This window comes from Rissa tridactyla, chromosome 2 (genome assembly GCF_028500815.1).
Source record: "Rissa tridactyla isolate bRisTri1 chromosome 2, bRisTri1.patW.cur.20221130, whole genome shotgun sequence".
Taxonomy (NCBI): domain Eukaryota; kingdom Metazoa; phylum Chordata; class Aves; order Charadriiformes; family Laridae; genus Rissa; species Rissa tridactyla.
In genome coordinates, this window is record NC_071467.1 from 115,846,586 (window position 1) to 115,865,445 (window position 18,860).

The window sequence follows — 18,860 nt, forward strand, 5'->3', positions numbered from 1 at the left end:
TCAAGAATTTCCATCTTCAGGTGAATATTAAAGAAAAATAATCCTGACAGACATTCAGTATTACTGTAAAAAGAAGATCTAAGTATTCACTTAGAAAACATTCTGAGACTACAATGTGGAGCTGCATCCTGTAAAATAATCTAAAATATTAAGCTAATAAAATTAAAACATTCCTTTGTTTTGCAACCCATGAAATGAAGACTTTTTTTTTTTTTTAAACAGGAAATAAAATGAAAAATACCATTTTCAGACTGAGTTACCTCCACATAGATTCAGGAAACTTAACTGTAAAATTAACAACTGGACTCCTCCCAAATGCCTGTATAGACTAGTAAAACCTTTAGTTACATCTTTAGTATCATAATCAGTTCATTTATATTCCCTTCCTCTTCCATTCTGTTTGGTTTTTTTTTTCTTGTACTTCACATATTTTGTTCACCTTTCTAACACAGGTTTCAGTACCTGTACTTGTGGTCGCTCTGCCAGAGATCTATCACGTAGCAATGTTCACAGAAACTTTAGGGAAGCAAGATGTCAACAGCAAATAGAAACTTTGAGAAAGATGTTTAAGTTACAAGTAAAACTGGTTGTGCCACCTGCAGTACAAGGTTGTCTGACACTTTCCATTTTTAGACTTTCTTTTGCTTCTGATACTTTACAACTATTTTAAGTGTCAGGACAGAATGCCTAGCATCTCCTTTAGGTTCAAATGCCTTAGCAAGTTTTAGCAAATTATTTGATCATTTTTAGGAATGTTTCATTAGCACTGTATTGCTATTATTAAATCATTTTTTTACACAACTGTTTTGTGAAGAAACTCCAGCCCACTCATGCTATCCAAGAAAAACATCCAGTTTAGTAAAAGACTTGTTCTTGTGTCAGTCTTGAAATTCCTCTGGGACATAAGCTACATTTGGCCACGTTAGAAAAACTCAGGATGAATTGAATTTAACAAGTCTCTTTGGAGCACGCGCGGTTTCTTCTGAAGATGCTGCCTGTCCTGAGCATTCCCCGGCCCCATCTTTAAGGCTTAGAGAAAAAGCAAAGGGGAGTGGAGTGGAATGAGAAGTAGAAGGGCACGCAGCAACAGTGAGAAAGGGTCAGAGCCAGGTGTTTGGGCATGGGAAGGCTTAGAGGAAGAAGGAGGTCCAGAGTGGTAGGGCAGAAACCAAGACAGATGGGAAGGAGGACTATAATTATCATCCTGGGGCTGAACAAGAGAGAGAGATCGTGACAGAAATGCAGAGCCAAGTGTAAAGAAGGAAAAAGCAGAGGCAGATAGAAGAAATATTGCACGTGCGTGTAATTAAATGCAACAGAGAAGGGAACGAATTAAGGCTTTAAAGACTTAATCCCTGGAGGTATTTAAAAGACAGGTAGACTTGGTGGTTTTGGCACAGTTAGGTTAATGGTTGGACTCGATGATCTTAAAGGTCCCTTCCAAATCTAAATGATTCTATGACTTCCTTTTCCTAAAAGCATTCAACTTTGCTGCTCCTCTAGTACAAGGTGGTGCTGCACTTCTGATGCAGACAATATTAATGAAATACAGAGTCATTTCAAACATTGACAGCAGTTTAGATGTTTTCATTGGTTTAAGATCAATGTTACATGAGCTCCGGGGCTGTTATTCCCAGCTACTAGATCTTGTTCATGTGATATTCCTACACACAGCAATAGGATTGTACAGATAAATGTTACTCTCTGAAAACAGGAACGACAGAAATAGTCCTCAAATTCTGTTTTGTCTGAAGTACTTCCAAGTAAGTGTTTAAGAAAGCAAATACAGTCATAGGAATCTCTATGTCTTTTTAATTAAAAAGTGATAAAATACTGCAAGTAACAGCCACTATACAACTGCAACTCTCTCATAACACCTAGAAATAAATATTTATAATTAGCCTTCACCTTCCAAAACTTACTCCGAGGAATAAATTACCAATAGCTTATTTCTAAAATGCAGCTTCAAAACGGAATGGCAGACTGGAGAGTGAGGCTTCCAAACACTGGAGAAGAGCAACCTCTAGTGGTCGTAAGGGTAAAAGTGAGAGAATAAACGCTATACACATTCCTGTCTTACCCCGTTGGTTCAATACTAAAGGGAATTTCGGTGGCAAATGGCAGACCATGCATTTTTTTCTGGTCATAGAATTTGCGAATTTAATTCTGTTAAATAAAAGGACACTCGAATCTATGAACTATGTACTACAAGGAAAGATGAGAAGAGGAATCTCCTTCATGGTGGAGTGCTATTAGACATGGTTTCTGCTCTGCTGCATGGTGCTTAATTATTAGCTATCATTAATTAATGACAAAGGATTTTATTTCAGCGTGGGCCATTGTTACATATAGAAATACATCCACTAAATTGAGGGTCAGACACTTCTTTCTTGAGGCAAAGCAGCCCCAGCCACCGTGTATCTGAGTAGCTGAGCAAAAGGAAATCTTCTCAAACTGATTATTTTTCCAGCAACAAGTGATTTCACAAGTTTTGAAACAGTAGATAGGGAAAGACAGGGTTGTGGGAGTAGAGGGAGTGGAGGAGGATGGAAAACTACAAATCATTTTCAGTAGTACAGAAAACCTGTCTTTTATGCCGTTCTATCATTGAAGCCAATGATTAAATCCTATAGATATAAAATTCAAAAAAGGATCAGATTTAGTTTGGCATACAGACAGTATCATTCTAAAAACGTTCTTCTGCCACTGCCAAAGCCAGCAAGAAAGCATTACTTTTATTATGGTTGAAAAGCTCCCCCGAAGGACAAACAATGCAACACTTCCCATCACTGCTGAATGTCACCAACAGGAGGAAAAGTCAGAGAGAGGACAGCTAAAAATGACCATTTTAGATGAGTTCTTCAGCATTTTACATCAGTTCCAGATTTTTAGTCTCCAAATCACAAAACTTCAGCTTCCTGTTCTGGGGTTTCCCACTCCTGCAAGTCATAATAAGATTTTAAGACTTCACACACTCAGGCTTTCCATTTTTAGGAAGAAAAAGGATGACCATCCTCAGGTCTTCAACACGAATAGCTAAGTAAATGCATCACATGGGGTCTGCTTCTGTCCATCTCCATCTCACCCTCCCTCCTAGGAAAGTTTTATCTTTCCCAAACCAGGCAGATTGCCACCATTAATCCAGATGAGCAGCTGGAACAAAGGGGTTTCAGAGATGTAGCCAACATTAGTAACTTCAGAGAATTTAATGACTATTAATACTCCTGCAGGGCATGGCATCCCAACCCCACTCCAGTCTTGCTCAGTTTTTCCTTTTTTAGACCCCATCTCTATCCGTTGCTTAACTGACTACCACTAATCCACACCATGCAAATTACCTAGAATTGTGCACTGCCCTTTCATTGCGTGATTCCACTCTGACCCCTTACTTCTTTCTATCAGAGTCAGTAATAAAGGATGAATGACTATCACTCAGCAATCTAAGTAATTATCTACTGCCTTTCTATCAACAGAAATCTGAACTTTCTTTTAATACACGCACACCATCCCCAGTAAACCCATGCCTCCAATCTGTGGTCATATGATTTATCATTAATACTAGGTTACAATAAATCAGAAGTTTAAGTTAAATTCTTCAAAATGAGGATGCAGCTATTTCATAGCCCAAAATAATACGCAAAAAGTAACACTGTATCTTTAGAAAAAAAAAATTAATCTAACTATGGTTCAGTAATTCAAGTCAGAAACCCCCACTTTATGTTAAAAACAATTAAGAGGAAAGCGTTTTTTCTACAGGTCTGTTAGAGGTGGGGCTCATAGTGCTGATTATTATTACAGTTGCCCAACACTTCCCATTACTAGATCCTGTTCTCAGTTGTTAATAGCTTGGACAGCACTTATCATGGCAACTGAAATTTTCCATGCTGAGGCAAATACTAATCTTTGGAACACGCAGCTAAACCCAGTCTATTCATTTCTGAAAATAAAACACAGGAAAAATGCAGTTTGGCTCTGTCTTTAGAAAGTCCCGACAACTTCCAGTGCAAAGGCTGGAAATGAGAGACAGCTGAATGAGCATGCTTTATACTGATGCAGGAACAAACAGGGTGGGAGGAGGTGGTGGAAAGAGGGAGGGCAAGGGAAACCCCACAGCAGAACCACATCGTGAGGAGGGAGTGGGGGTGGAAAAAGAGGAAATTCAGGGAGACCGAATGAATGAGATAATGGGGATCAGCTACCAGACATGCTGGAATGAGACAAATCCAACCTCAGATAAAAATGGAACAAAGAGCCAAAGGGGAGTGGGAAATCAAAACCAAAGACTAGGGAAAGAAATGGAGAGAGAAAGGCCAGAGGGGATAAGGAATCAAAAAGGAAAGTGAGATAGCACCGCACGGAGACTGCAATAGAACACAAGAAAGAGGGAGCTGCCACTGCTCAGGGAGCGAGCCCAGAAGCTGCCTAAAGACAGAGTTAGCAAAACACAGAAAGAAGGTGTAGTGCATTAACCTCGGCCAGCAGCCACAAACCCACCCAGCTGCTCACCCACTGCCCTCCTCAACAAAGCATCGGGAGAAAAAGGATAAAAAAGCTCATGGGTTAAGGACAAGGAGACCGCTTACCAGCTACCATCACAGGCAAAACAGACCTGACTTGGGGAAAGTCAATTTATTTTAATTGGCAATTAATTAGATTTGGGTAGTGGAAAACAAACATTAAAACAAAACCACAAAACCTTCCCCCCCACCCCGACCTTATCCACAGCTTAGCTTTATTTCTTCATTCCCAAATCCTGGGGCAGGGGTGGAGACACAGATGAGGCATGAGTAGCTTCCAAGTGAGCATGAGGAAATTATACACACCAGAGACCTACTAGATATGTTGAAGAGGACAGCAATTAAATGTTGGAGTATGTCAGCACTTGCTGCAATCATCCGAGCTTGCCCCTCTTACAAATAATTATAACAAAATATAAATTACATGATTACAAATTATTTCCCTGATAACCTCCTTCTTCCAGTGCAGAGAAGGGGCTTCCTCTGGGGAATAGATCATGACACGAAGGAGGTTATTGTGCACAATCATTCTAATTTGTTGGAGGAGACAAAAGTCATACAGAAGGCAGCCTGAAAGGAATTTCTATTTGAGACAGCCACAGGAATAAACATACAAGTAGAAGCAAAATGGATTCAAGGGGAATATATCATGCTGGGCAGTTATCCAGGCAGCTACTGACTTTGTCTTAAGTTATTCTTGGCTACAACAACCTAAGGACTCTCTATTCCATATAGTGAATGACTAAGTTTCACTTGCCCTGGGGGGGAAAAAAACAAACCAAAAACAGATAAACAAAACCAAAAAAAAACTCGCTACAGTCACTCTGACACATAGATGGCCCATACTTGCAAAGGCAATGTCCTGAACAAGTACTTCCCATTTGCTGGTGGAACAGAGACAACCTAAACTTCAGGCCAAATCTCTCAGTTAAGAAAGCCACAGACCTGGCCTGCTGAGAAAGTTATGCCTAGAGACAAGCGGACTTAAGAAAGACCTCAAGACAGGTAAAGGAAAAGTAAGTCGCTAACTGTAGATTCTTCATTTTCCAAATGCCTGATTTGATACACTCAGCTCTGCAGACTCACACGTACAACAAATCATGCATTGAGGAAAGCAGAAGTGTTCCAAAAAAGAAGGTCCTGAGCATCTTTCCTTAGCCAGAAAATTCAACAGGAAAAATCCTCCCCTTATCTCATCAGCTAATGAACTATTCAAAGAGACAATGAGAAACACCACAGAAGAACCCATGAGAAAACTGAATAGCTTTTATCTTCAGAGCACTACTTGGATATTGCACTGTGAAACAAGGGATTTTTGAAAAATAAGATCAAAAGATAAAACAAAGTACCTGTTCACCTGGGACATGAAGAAGAAAAAAAAAATCTGGAAGAAATCTCAGAAGCTTACCAGGTCTGCACTTTGCCTAAGGCATACTCTAGTTACTCTCAACTCTTTTTTATGTTTCTTTCCAGAGATCTCTACAAGACATATCCGCCAAAACTATCTATTCTGGTGCTGCTTCTCCTCTCACATTAGAAAGATTTTGTAATGTCTAACAAATCAGCTATGCTGCCATTTAAGTCATTATTCATGTTTCATCTAATTATTCATGGCCAGCAGATCAAGACAGGTGATTCTCCCCCTCTACTCTGCTCTCGTGAGACCCCACCTGGAGTACTGTGTCCAGCTCTGGAACCCTCAGTACAAGAAGGACATGGACCTGTTGGAGCATGTCCAGAGGAGGGACACGAAGATGAACAGAGGGCTGGAGCACCTCTCCTGTGAAGACAGGCTGAGAGAGTTGGGGTTGTTCAACCTGGAGAAGACAAGGCTCCAGGGAGACCTTATAGCGGCCTTCCAGTACTTAAAGGGGGCCTACAGGAAAGCTGGGGAGGGGCTGTTTACAAGGGCATGTAGTGATAGGACGAGGGGCAATGGTTTTAAACTAGGGCAGGGTAGGTTTAGATTAGACATTAGGATGAAGTTCTTTACAGCGAGGGTGGTGAGACACTGGAACACGTTGCCCAGAGAGGTGGTGGAGGCCCCATCCCTGAAGACCTTCATGGCCAGGCTTGATGAGGCTCTGAGCAACCTGATCTAGTTAAAGATGTCCCTGCTTACTGCGGGGGGGGGGTTGGACTGGATGACCTTTAAAAGTCCCTTCCAACCCAACACATTCTATGATTCTATGTTTCCCTTCAGACTTCTCTAAGCCACCTTGGGTTGGTTTTGGTTTTTTCCACATATTTTCCTCATGTGTTTTGTTTCCTGGATCCACCATTGTCAAACGTAGCATATAAACCTTTTCATAAAGGATCAAGCACCGTCTTTAAAGTACTAATGAATTTTGTACCCATCATTCCAATTAAAAATCTTTTCCATAAACTGTCATCACTGCACCTTTTAGCGTATATATGACTTCTTTCCTCTCAGCATTCATGCACTTGGTATTTCCACAGCCTTCAGCCCAGTCAGCTGAACAAGCCAACCTTTTAAAGTCATCTCTTGTGAGACATCTCCCTCTTCTGCACAAGCCTCACCCTCTGCACTCATCCTACATTCAATCAGTCCACAAGTCACTGCATAGGTAACTAAAATTATACTGTGTTCCAGAGGACGTCTTAGAAATGCAAAAATGGCTTTAAGAGTTTAGCTGAAAATATCTTTCCAGTTATATCCTACATTTGACTTTTTTATGGCTATATTGCACAACATCTTTTTTTTTCTCATAGATTAGATATTTGCCTACAGAAGAAATTCTTGCCAGCAGTCCTAAACACCGTTACACTTTGTATCACTGAATAAAATTTTATTTCTATTTCTCTAATCCAAAAGGTCATCTAATTTGTGAATGACATGGCAATTCTTTTATTGATGCCTCCCAAATCTGTTTCATCAGATTTCATCAGCATACGTTCACTTTTTTTACATCATCACCACTAATATTTTGAAAGTCAAGCCCATGCCTGCCTTTTTAAGAACATCCCACCATTCTCAATTTTCCTTTTAATTGTCACCTTTTATCAGAGTTCCTTACTGACTTCATATCTCCTGTGCTAACCCACATTTTATTTTGCTACAATAATAAATCCCAGTGTGGCATGGCAGAATTATGAAATCACTTTCCATGTTGATTTTTTGCACTCTTACAAACCATTTATATTCTATTGAAGAAAAGTCAAACAAAAAAACCCAGAAGCTATACACACTGCAAATTTAAGAAACACATTCTAGGGTGAAATATTTTTTTCCCCAACTTTTTAACCTATTTAAGTATTCTAGAATTTGGTCAGGTCTGCCTCTAACTTTAAGTACACACATTCGCTACAATCTCTCAAGGACAGTTAGTGATGTTTAAAGAAATACGACAAAAATATACAGGATATCATTTTCTTGAGTTGTATCTATTGCCTGCCTTGGTTATGGGAGTTAACCCAAATGCAATAAAACTTTAAAAGGTTCACATACAATACGCTGTACAAAATTAAATAATTTTAAAAGATCGGGAATTCTAGGACTGATTTTATCATTACCACTATATGTGGCTTTATCTTTTAAATATCTCTAACGCTGAACTATGTTGTTGTTATTTGAAAGTCTACAAAACTCTACTTCTGCTACCAGAACTGACAGGGATAAACATTGGTTGGGATTTCTCTGCCAAAAGCGATTTTTAAAAGGAGGGGAAAAAGAAGGAATTCAGGCTATTTAATTTGCAATTGACTCAGAAAATCATTCAGTAGGGTGGAGTGTATCTTAGATCTCCTAACTGGGTCATCTTTTGTTGTATTCATCAGCATTTTAATAAACCTCCTCAAGACTGTCTCAGCTGAAAATCTCTTTGCCTATAATAAACTTCACACGGGTCATCACAACCATCTGGAAAGGCCTTGTGGTTTCTGTAATGGGATGTAGGTTTCTAACTATGCAGTTTTACAAATGATATTGTAAACTTCTGAAATAATGTCTGGACTTTGTCTCTTGTTGACATTACATTTGTAATGGGGCAAAGCTTTTTGATGTGGCCAAGAGAAATGAACAGAATTCTTGCATTTCACATACAGAAAGAGAACAAGCAGTCCAGGAGCAACTTGATGGCTAGCCGTGGTTTTACTCTCCCCCTCGGAAAGAATGTTCAATCAGTTCAAGAAATTAGCATCCTGACCACCAAGGAAGACAGCATTTGAAGGCAGCCTCCTATTTGGCTGGGTTTCTTCTTGTGCCACACACCCAAAAGAGAGGGAAGAGAAACCTCCTGGTATTCAGAGCATAGATCAGTTTGCTAACGTGTCCCTCTACCTGCAGTTTATGAAAGCACTGAAGACACTTTAATGATGGAGTGAAAAGAAGTAGATGGGGTGAAGGCAGCCAGGTAACTGGAGTCTAGCGAGAGCACAGCCCGTGTGCGAGGCTGGAGATCACCAGTCAGATTTCACAGCAGGCCCCGCTCATTTCCCCAGCTCTATGAGGAAGCTCAAATTCCCTTTCAGCTGTGAGAGAAGTTGTACATGCAGTGTCACCTGTACTCTTCGCTCAAATTAAAACTTCCATACAAGAGTAGAATAACTCTCCTCACAGATCACTAGTGACATTTTTATTATTTGTACATTGCCTCATCATACTGTTAGTGCGATAACCTGCCTCCCAGTGGGACTCTTGCTATGGTGCTCCTTTCACAGCTCACTTTCCCGTATTTCTTCACGTCTCTAATTATGCCTTCCCCCCATTTTCTTCATTGCTTTGATGCCAGTTCCCATTCCCTCCTAGACTTTGCTCCCCATTCCCTTGTGGAAGGCTGTCGTAACTAGATGGTAAACAGTGCTGCAGTTACCCTTGACAACTGCTGAGTGTTTTCAGTAGGCTTCCCAATGAACAGCCCAAATGAGAGTAATGAAGATAATGGATAAGTCCCTGCTGCACAGGCACAGCAAGAGAGTTCCTGCAAATTTGGACAAGACAGTACAAACTTTGATTCACACTGAGTGTTTTCCTCACAACCCTATCAACTAAAACATGCTGCTGTTAATAATTTCAGTTCTGCAGAATTGAAATATATCCTCTGGGACAAACAAAAGCATTGGAAGAACTAATGCCAGCCTGCACAACACAGATCTATCTACCTTGACTTTAGCAAGGCTTTTGACACTGTCTCCCATAACATCCTCATTAGGAAGCTGAGGAAGTATGGGCTAGATGAGGTGACAGTGAGGTGGATCGAGAGCTGGCTGTGTGACAGAACTCAGAGGGTTGTGATCAGCGGCATAGAGTCTAGTTGGAGGCCTGTAACCAGTGGTGTCCCCCAGGGGTCAATACTCGGTCCAATTTTGTTCAGTATATTCATTAATGACCTGGATGATGGGACAGAGTATACTCAGCAAGTTCGCTGATGATACCAAGCTGGGAGGGGTGGCCGACACTCCAGAGGGCCGTGCTGCCATCCAGCGTGACCTGGACAGGCTGGAGAGCTGGGCAGAGAAGAACCTAATGAGGTTCAACAAAAGCAAGTGCAAGGTCCTCCACCTGGGAAGGAAGAATGCCAAACACCAGTATAGGTTAGGGGTGGACCTGCTGGGAAGCAGCTCTGAGGAGAAGGACCTGGGGGTCCTGGTAGACAGCAAATTATCCATGAGCCAACAATGTGCCCTTGCTGCCAAAAAGGCCAATGGAATCCTGGGCTGCATAGGGAAGAGTGTGGCCAGTAGGTCGAGGGAGGTCATTCTCCCCCTCTACTCTGCACTTGTGAGGCCACAACTGGAATACTGCATCCAGTTTTGGGCTCCCCAGTCCAAGAGGGACAGGGAACTACTGGAGCGGGTCCAGCGTAGGGCAACTAAGATGACTGAGGGACTGGAGCATCTCCCTTACGAGGAAAGGCTGAGAGAGCTGTGACTCTTTAGCCTGGAGAAGAGAAGGCTGAGGGGGGACCTGATTAATGTTTACAAGTACCTAAAGGGTGGGTTGAAGGAGGATGGTGCCAGACTCTTTTCAATGGTTCCCAGTGACAGGACGAGGGGCAACGGGCACAAGTTAGAACATAGGAAGTTCCTTTCAAATACATGGAAAAACTTCTTTACAGTGAGGCTGACAGAGCACTGGAACAGACTGCCCAGGGAGGTTGTGGAGTCCCCTTCTCTGGAGATTTTCAAGATTCGTCTGGATGCGGTCCTGAGTAATGTGCCCTAGGCAATCCTGCTCTAGCAGGGGAGTTGGACTAGATGATCTCTAGAGGTCCCTTCCAACTCTGAAGTTTCTGTGATTCTGTGATCTTTAGTCCCTGTTAAGCAGCAGAAAAATATTGGAATTCAGACTGGCATGCTAGTCTCAGTTCAGCTTCTGTTGGATGCTCCGTTACATGCTCAGTTTTCCAGCTCCAGCTTTAAGAAAGCAAGATCACATTTCCAGAGGTGCTAGATACTTAGGTGCCAGTGATGGCTGTGGGAGCTGACAGTCTTCAACATCTCATAAAACCAGAACGAGCAGCAGATATCCGAAAGTGATCAGCCTGAGCTAGAGAACAACAGTTTTGAATTTGATCTCCTTGATCTTCCATATGGCATAATCTCTGCATGTACAGCCCTGCCATGACTTTAGCATACTCCATTGTTCCCTCTGGTGTTTGTCACCATTTCTTTCTTTGCTACCAGCTACTTTCCCTCCTCCTATGACAGTGACTCCCACCTCTCTTCTCATTCACCACAAGCTGGAGGCTCTATATCCAGCCCATTTGTCTCTAAGCCAGGGCTTGCATTTTCTTTTAGTTTTGGTCTCGAGGGCACAGTCCTCTGCTCATTACAGGAGCTGCCTATTAGAAGCTGGGATAGCGATGGTCTTCTATCGCACAGGAACTGAGAACAGATTCGTAGAAAACAAAAAAACCACACTGAGCTTCAAAAGCTTCTTCAAAGCACTAGTTTTATTATCATGCTTACAGTCCCAAAATGCTGAGTTCCTCCCTTCCCGTCTATTCACTCCTTACAGATACACCAGCAATTTTTCTTCACTCATCAGTAATGAAAACAACTATCAGAACCAAGAAAGCCGCCTCCCAAAACCACAAGGGCCGCGTGACGTTGAGCCCTACACCACAGAGCCGAGCAGAGCTCTCGAACTGCACAGCGAGCTTCAGCTTCCACCAGCAGTGTTTAAAACCACCCTGTCTATTACTGTGGCTACCGTACTATATTCCGTGTATATTTGCCAGGCCAACAGCAAAGTAATGAATCACATAAGATATGAAGCATACAATTTTACCTAAGGAGAAAGAAAACTGCATACTAACCTAGAGTAAAAAATAAATCAAGATACTGATTGCAGTGAACGTGTGCATGCTCTGTTTCCACAGGCGGAAAAATACACGTTATTAATTAATATAAATATATGCCACAGTTTAGCCAGATTGTGCTCTGTTCCCCAACACTTCCAGGCAAGACCAGAACTCCAACTGGTCTGATTAAGTGAGGGTAAGAGTTTCTGCATCCCCTACTCACAGATGAAAGGACTTCAAGCAACCAAAACACAAGGGCCTACAAGTAAATACTACAGAGTCCTACATGAGATTTATTGTGCTCATCAGTCCACATTATTACTAACAGAGTACAATCACTATGCAGGTCTGCCACAGATCCATTAGACAATGCCTGTTTATCCAAGATATCATTAAAAGTTAGATTTTAATTATGGCATGTCATACAAAACTATATGCTTCAACCTCAGGTAGTTATTTCTTCCAATTAAACCTAATGTCTGCTAAAGCAGTAGCTTGGGGTTAACAGGATTTTTAATTAAAAAAAAAAGAAGAAAAGAAAAGGATGCACTATTCCCTTGAAGGAAATGGCCAGAAGACCAAGTAAGAGAAGTGACTGATTATAGGATGTACTACAACAGAGGCACTCACCCACTTTCAGTGTACCACCACACAAAAATACTCACAATGAATCCAAGTTTTTTATAGTCTCGAGTATACATAGATTTGCGTTTCTCAATACTGCCACTGCTGTTGTTAGGTTCAGATTCTGCATCAAATGCAATTCTTCGGAGTTCAAATATGATATCCCGTTGAGCCTATGTTAAGACAAGATTAAAAAAAATTGATTAAAATAACTTACCTCTTGCTTTAATAACCAATACCACAAAAGTTGTTTCAAAACACTCTATTTCCTCCACTGACCAGTCTTTCTTTGTTTAAATTCCCTACTTCATACTCAGAGAAACAGTCAACAAGAACGACATTGTGGTTCCTGTTCTCCAAAGTCCTCACATTTGTGGGGTTCACATGCAGATGCTTAAGTGTTGACTTCCAGAAGCTGGACCCACGTTAGCAAGGCCACTGACTGAAGGTTGAAATCACAATGGCTCAGCACTCTGCATTCCTTTTGCTAACTATCCATTTTTGCTAGCATAGGAATGGGCAAGAGAGGAATTACTGCAGTCACACATCACTAGAAATGTCTCAACAAAGTGATAACCACCCTGTCATCAATACTAACACCACTGTGTTAGTCCCCTTCTATGGAGATACACACTAGTTAACTGCACGTACATTCCTGAGAACCAAACTTCCCTGCCTCAAACTTAAGAAACAGGAAGGGTAAAATCCTACAGCATGATGTTACCTATTTTTACAACCATCTCACTCTCCCACCTCCTCGTCTCCAAATTATCAGCAATTCTTAACACAACTCTCTCTTAAAAACGAAATTGGGTTCTTCCCTTGTACAGGGCCTAAAAAAAGCCCACAAAAAATAAAGAAACAAAACACATCTTCTCTATGGCTCATTGACTTTATATTTAAACTTGAATCTATTAGGAGAGTAAGTGTCTCTTTCTGCACAATGAACAATATTAAAGCTGGTGTTCAGACACAGCAAGCAATAAACAAATGAACAACTACTGTCTAGGTTCCCAGTAACAAAAATGGATTTTATTGTAAAACAAATTAACTTCAACACTAGCATGCCATATAGTTTTCATTTAAACATTCATTTTAACTCTACAGAAGTACTTTTAGGAAGGACTACACATCTCTGTTGCTCCTGCGATGTACACAAAAGAAACAAATGTTGGACTGTGGCTCATGGTTTCAGCTCAGGATGACACCAAATTCAGTTCATGGAAATACATGCTAAGAAGAACGGCCTGGCCATTTTATTGTACTTTTGCACAAGGAATGCAATAGCCAGTACCTCTTCTAACAACCAGAAAATGTAACCCAATTTCACAGAGAGAGAGAGAGAATGTACAAATGAATGGTGTAAGCATTCCCAGCAGCGCCTTTTCCTTCATAAAGAGCTTTAGGCGCAGCAATGAGCAGTTGTCCTCTTCCTGTTCTGACCAGATCATGCCAGATGCTTACCTGATCCTGTGGATCCATTTTTGTCATCATTCTGTCTTCCAGAAGGTTAAAGGTAAGTACTTGCAGAACATAAAGCTGGTGTGCCATTTCATTGTTGATGGCCCTCTGTGCCCTGATAACATGCTGCAAAGAAAGAGAGACTCTGGTGAACGCCATCTTATGAGACAATTACATTAGATGCACTCAGGTGTTTCCATTTCTGTAGGCATGTGTTTGCTACGCAGTAGCGTGTATAAGTATACTCCAGAAAGAAGAAAATCAAACCAGTACTAATGTTACTGATTTAGGTACTACTATATAAGTAACTTTATCAGACAGGACTTTACAATAACAACACACCAAAGCTTTCTCCTTCTAGACACTAGAGCAAGTATATGAGAAGTGGCATAAAATGAAAAATCAGTACTGAGAGGTGACTTCAAAGGAAAATTAACTCCATAACAAAACCATTAGAGCTCTGTATGTATATATATTAAAAAACGAAATAGTATATTAAGAAAATATTTAAGAGTGTAGCTGCCTGAGCAGAGAAGTATTCAGGCTGCAAACACAACCAGCAAATACAGTGATTTAACAGGGCTACTGCTGCAGGAGTCAACATCACACCACAATCCCACCTATACTCGACAAGTATAGTATAAGTGTGTGTATATATATATACACACACATATATATAAAAGTGTATATATATAGGAAGACTGCTTAGAAATACATTAGCATACAATGCCCCATACGTGCAGAATTGTCCCATTCAGAAGGCAGATACCAAACTGATAAAAAATTTAAGAATTCCCTAGTGCGCCAGAAAACACCAAGTGGTTCTTTATGGGAAACAGACCAGGTCACCGAACACAGCAGAGTACACGTAAGGAAAGTCATCAAGTAGGAGATGGATACAGCAACTGATATTCTACAGTTCCAGAGAATAAAATAAGCCTGTCTGCCAAAAGGCACTGGAGCATTTTACGATAGTAAATGAACACCTAAGAACATTGTCCATATGCCTATACCAAATTTCTTATGAATACAAGCAGTGTAAAAATACGCCTTCTGAAACAAATTCTGGGGTTTTTTGTACGCATCATTGAAATTATGACAGTGAATGAGAAAGAGCGAGGGGTTTTTTGGTTGTTGTTTGGTTTGTTTTACGCTGCCTAGTATCTCATAACAGAGAAAGAGCGCTTTCCCTGGTTCCCTTGCAGATGTAATCTACTCTACGGTCAAAGGCAAAATTCCTCTGATTTTCCATGATAGCAGATGCAAGTCTTTTATATCATATTCATTAACTTCACTCTGAGCTATATTTCACACTTTTTTTTGTGCAACTGGTGACAAATTGTGCTCAACTTTATATCAAGATGGAATTATCTGTAGAACCAAAAAATACAGAGGTTCATTTTGCAAGACAGAAAGCCCTGTGTGGCTTGCTCAGCTGTCATCGGCTCCAAACCTTAACACAGGGGGCTTGCTATAAATTCCTCAGACAACCCCTCATCTGCACAATAAAGTTCGCATTTATTCAGTGTTATTTTTTCATGAAGAAACTACAATTTATTTGACTGGGAAAATATCCTTTCTGATAATCAGTTTTGAACCCATTCAACAACCAAACCTTTATCTTGTATACTGCAGGCTTTAAAACATACCAAAATACAAGTGCAATTAAAATATATTAAGATAAAACCTACGAACGCCAAAACTGGAGTCACTTTTTCCCCCTCTGCTATTATATATAAATATAAATCATATACTTACAGTTAAGATGATGGATCGAAGCTGCTTTTGTGCCAAAATGTTCGCCATTTCCTGATTTAGTTTAAAAAAATAAATAAATTAAAAATTAGCCAGAAGCAGATATTTTAGTGCCATACCTAGAAGAACACTGACTTAATAGGTTTTAGTCTTAAGTTTCTGCAACGTTACTTACAAAGGAAAAGCAGCAGCATATCAGCTATACGACTGTATGCATTATTTTGGGGTCACAAACTCAAGATCACTCTACTATGAGAAAAGGGGCAAAGAAAGTTAAAAGCCGAGGACTTTGGTGATCCAGAACCAGCAGTGAAAGACCTCAGAAGAGACCTCTGTGGGTTAAACAGAGTATTTACACACACTTGTTCAAGCATAACCTTCCCCCTGCAGACAGCACAGAAGGAAGCATGGAATGGAAGCCAGCCAGGATTTTAAAACAAGATGTCAAACAACATGTATATTTACGTTACTATTTTGTCTGTTTTAAAGTCAAGTGCTCTACCTTTCACTCAAGAAATCAGCCTAGAACTCGGTACAGTTTCATCACAGCAAATAATACTTCTCCCCCGTATTTTGGTAGCAACGTTGACATTGGTCTGCTATTTTGTCTTAAATTAACTTCTCTTTATAGACCTGTCTGAAGTCACTATCAAGGTGAACACGCTTTTACTGTCATTCTTAAACAGCTGATCCTGGCTGCCCATGCTGCAAACCGTCCTACAATGCATAGGAGGGGATATTTTATACTTATCAATCATGAGAATCTAATCTGAATCATACCTACAAGTCCATACCTCATTTTTAAGCTCCATGATCTTTTCCATCAATACAGAAATGTGTGTGTGTGTGTGGATGTGGACATAGGCTAGCATATGCCATTCATAGAACATAGCAATTATCATCATGCAATTATTTTTAAATTCTTGTTTCCAAGATGTACTGTTTAAGGATTTGGATAACATATTGCACACTGCTATTTAGACAGTGTTTATACATACACAAAGGGGTATGTATAAACATAGTAGAATAAAGATTAGTAGATCATTGATTGGAAACAGAGCTCATGTATCACAGCCTTACATAATGCAGCACAACAAACCACATCAACGCTGACACATGCTTAAGGACATTCTTAGGATGCGCTGTGATTCTGTGCAGTTGGCACCGTATCAAAAATATCATTCCTCTTCAGGAGAAATAATTTTTTAAAAATTCCTGCTGATCTTTATGAGAGTTGAAGAGCAATATAGAGTACATACTGGTTACTTTTATACAGCAAACAAGAAACGAGAAAACAGGAAAACTGAGACCACTACATAAAACATACGGAGAATTGTACTGCTGAAACATGGCTGCAGAAATAATGTAAATAAAGCAAGCGTTAAGGGTGAGAACTTGCTTGCAGAGAGAAAACAATTCTAATTGTGAGATAGGAGGCAATCACGGATATTGACTGTTTTCTTTATACCATATAAAGGGTGCTGCAACAGAACCTGGGAATGATAAGGAAGGAAGAAGGGATCACAGACAAGAGAAACTCTGTTTTAGTTTGTAGGTCTTTTCTGGCTGAGCAGGTTTCAGTTGCCCGTAACAGCAAAGGAATGAACGCTACAGACGCTTCCATCTCTTTTGGAAATGCACGGCTGAGCTGCAGGGGGAGTGCCAGGCACATGATAGACTTCATGTTACAGGGAACAGACCGGCTGGTTTTGTCAAAATATGTTCGCTGCCAAAAGATGGACAGGTAAAGAATATGAGGTAATCTTTTCTGCGTTCAAAGCAAAAAAAGGTGAATTCTTTTATTTTAGTTTTAGGAGAGGATTATGAAATTGTCACTTCTTTCTTACACCTGCAATTTAAAAAGCTGTTACTGGGATACTGGTTTTTGTCACTGGAACAAAAACTGATAGGAGCAACAAGCATTCACAAAACCAATTACTGCATCAAAATCAACTTTGTCTCCAAGAAGGCTATATGGCTATTAGCAGCTGCTGAGCTGCCTCTTCTAAAATAAGTATTGTAGTAACAGATGAGAACAAGAATTATTTGACAAAATTTGCTATCGCATTTCTCACAGCAAATTGTCTGCAAAAATGTAGACGATTGCCAAAAAAAGGTGTTTCAAACATTCACAGTATTATTTCAATGCCCAAACTCTCAGCTCTTTTCTGATAAAGACTTACTTTTCTTTTTTTTTTTTTAAATAACCTAGGCTTCTCTAGATGATTTGGTCCTTGACAGTGGCAAAGGAAGCAAAGCAGCCAGGGAGTCCTCATTAAAAAGAAAAACCTTGAACCCCTTGGCTTTTCGCATTACAGAGATAGAAAAAAGAAAGAAAAAAAGGAGGGGAAGGAATTCAGATACCAGCACCAATTTAAATCCTTTCCTTAATTGCAGTGCAGGCATCCACATCAGCAGAGAGGGTGCCAAAGCTCCTAGACTCCTATGGGGTTTGGTGCAGTTTCTCACTCCTAAGCATAGTAGTGGTGAGTACTGAACCTTAACTTTTGAGTACCCATCCGCCGATAATTACATGAGACTGCATCACCACAACTTGTTGTCTTAGAAAGACAGAATTCAGTAAACAGTATCAGTATCCCTATCTTGAAGCTAACGGACACCTAGACACCTACCTTCTTTATGTATGGTTTACTAATTAACCACAAGGTAGATACAAGGAGAAACCTAACGAATTCTGACTACTTATTATATGTTATTAAAGGCTGAAAGAAGTTTTCTTGTAAGTGTCAGAGCTATTAGCCTTCAAGACAAATCAGATCATTATATGCTGATGATCATGAACTTCATGACTAACAATTCTGTGTCACAGCAGCAGGTACTAGAGGTGAAGTGAAGTCCGCATGGTCTACTGACAGCCTCACTAGGTGGTTACTCCGTTGGTGAAATACAGTTTTACTTGCTGGAAATACCCTGTGGCACCGTCATATTCAGGAACACACAGCCACTGATTATTGTTAAAATCTTATCTACATCTGACATTGCCTCTCAACTTCAAATATGACCAAAGCATGCTTTTCACAGAAACATAAGCAGTAGCAACTATTTACAAATGTAAAAAGTGAAATCTTTGTTCTTCCTACAAAGACCTATCATAGATTTAGGCCAAAATCGAAAGAAAGCTTTTATTTCTTTTTTTTTTTTTTTTTCATTACGTACCCTTTTCCCTTAATAATTGAAGACTGTATTGGAGGAAGAAGGAAAAAAGGAATGGGGAAAA

At 40.2% G+C, this 18,860-nt stretch overlaps 1 protein-coding gene across 6 annotated transcripts in view; it reads right to left on the reverse strand.

Moving 5' to 3' along the window:
* ELMO1 (engulfment and cell motility 1) overlaps positions 1-18,860 on the reverse strand; it is a 311,635-nt gene that overhangs the window by 178,092 nt on the left and 114,683 nt on the right. For all 6 annotated transcript variants that reach the window (XM_054193522.1, XM_054193524.1, XM_054193523.1 and 3 more), the window contains 3 exons: positions 15,626-15,676; positions 13,871-13,993; positions 12,448-12,579 (listed from right to left, as the gene is read on the reverse strand). In XM_054193522.1, coding sequence (XP_054049497.1) covers positions 12,448-12,579; positions 13,871-13,993; positions 15,626-15,676 — 306 coding nt within the window. The remainder of the gene's footprint in view (positions 1-12,447; positions 12,580-13,870; positions 13,994-15,625; positions 15,677-18,860) is intronic.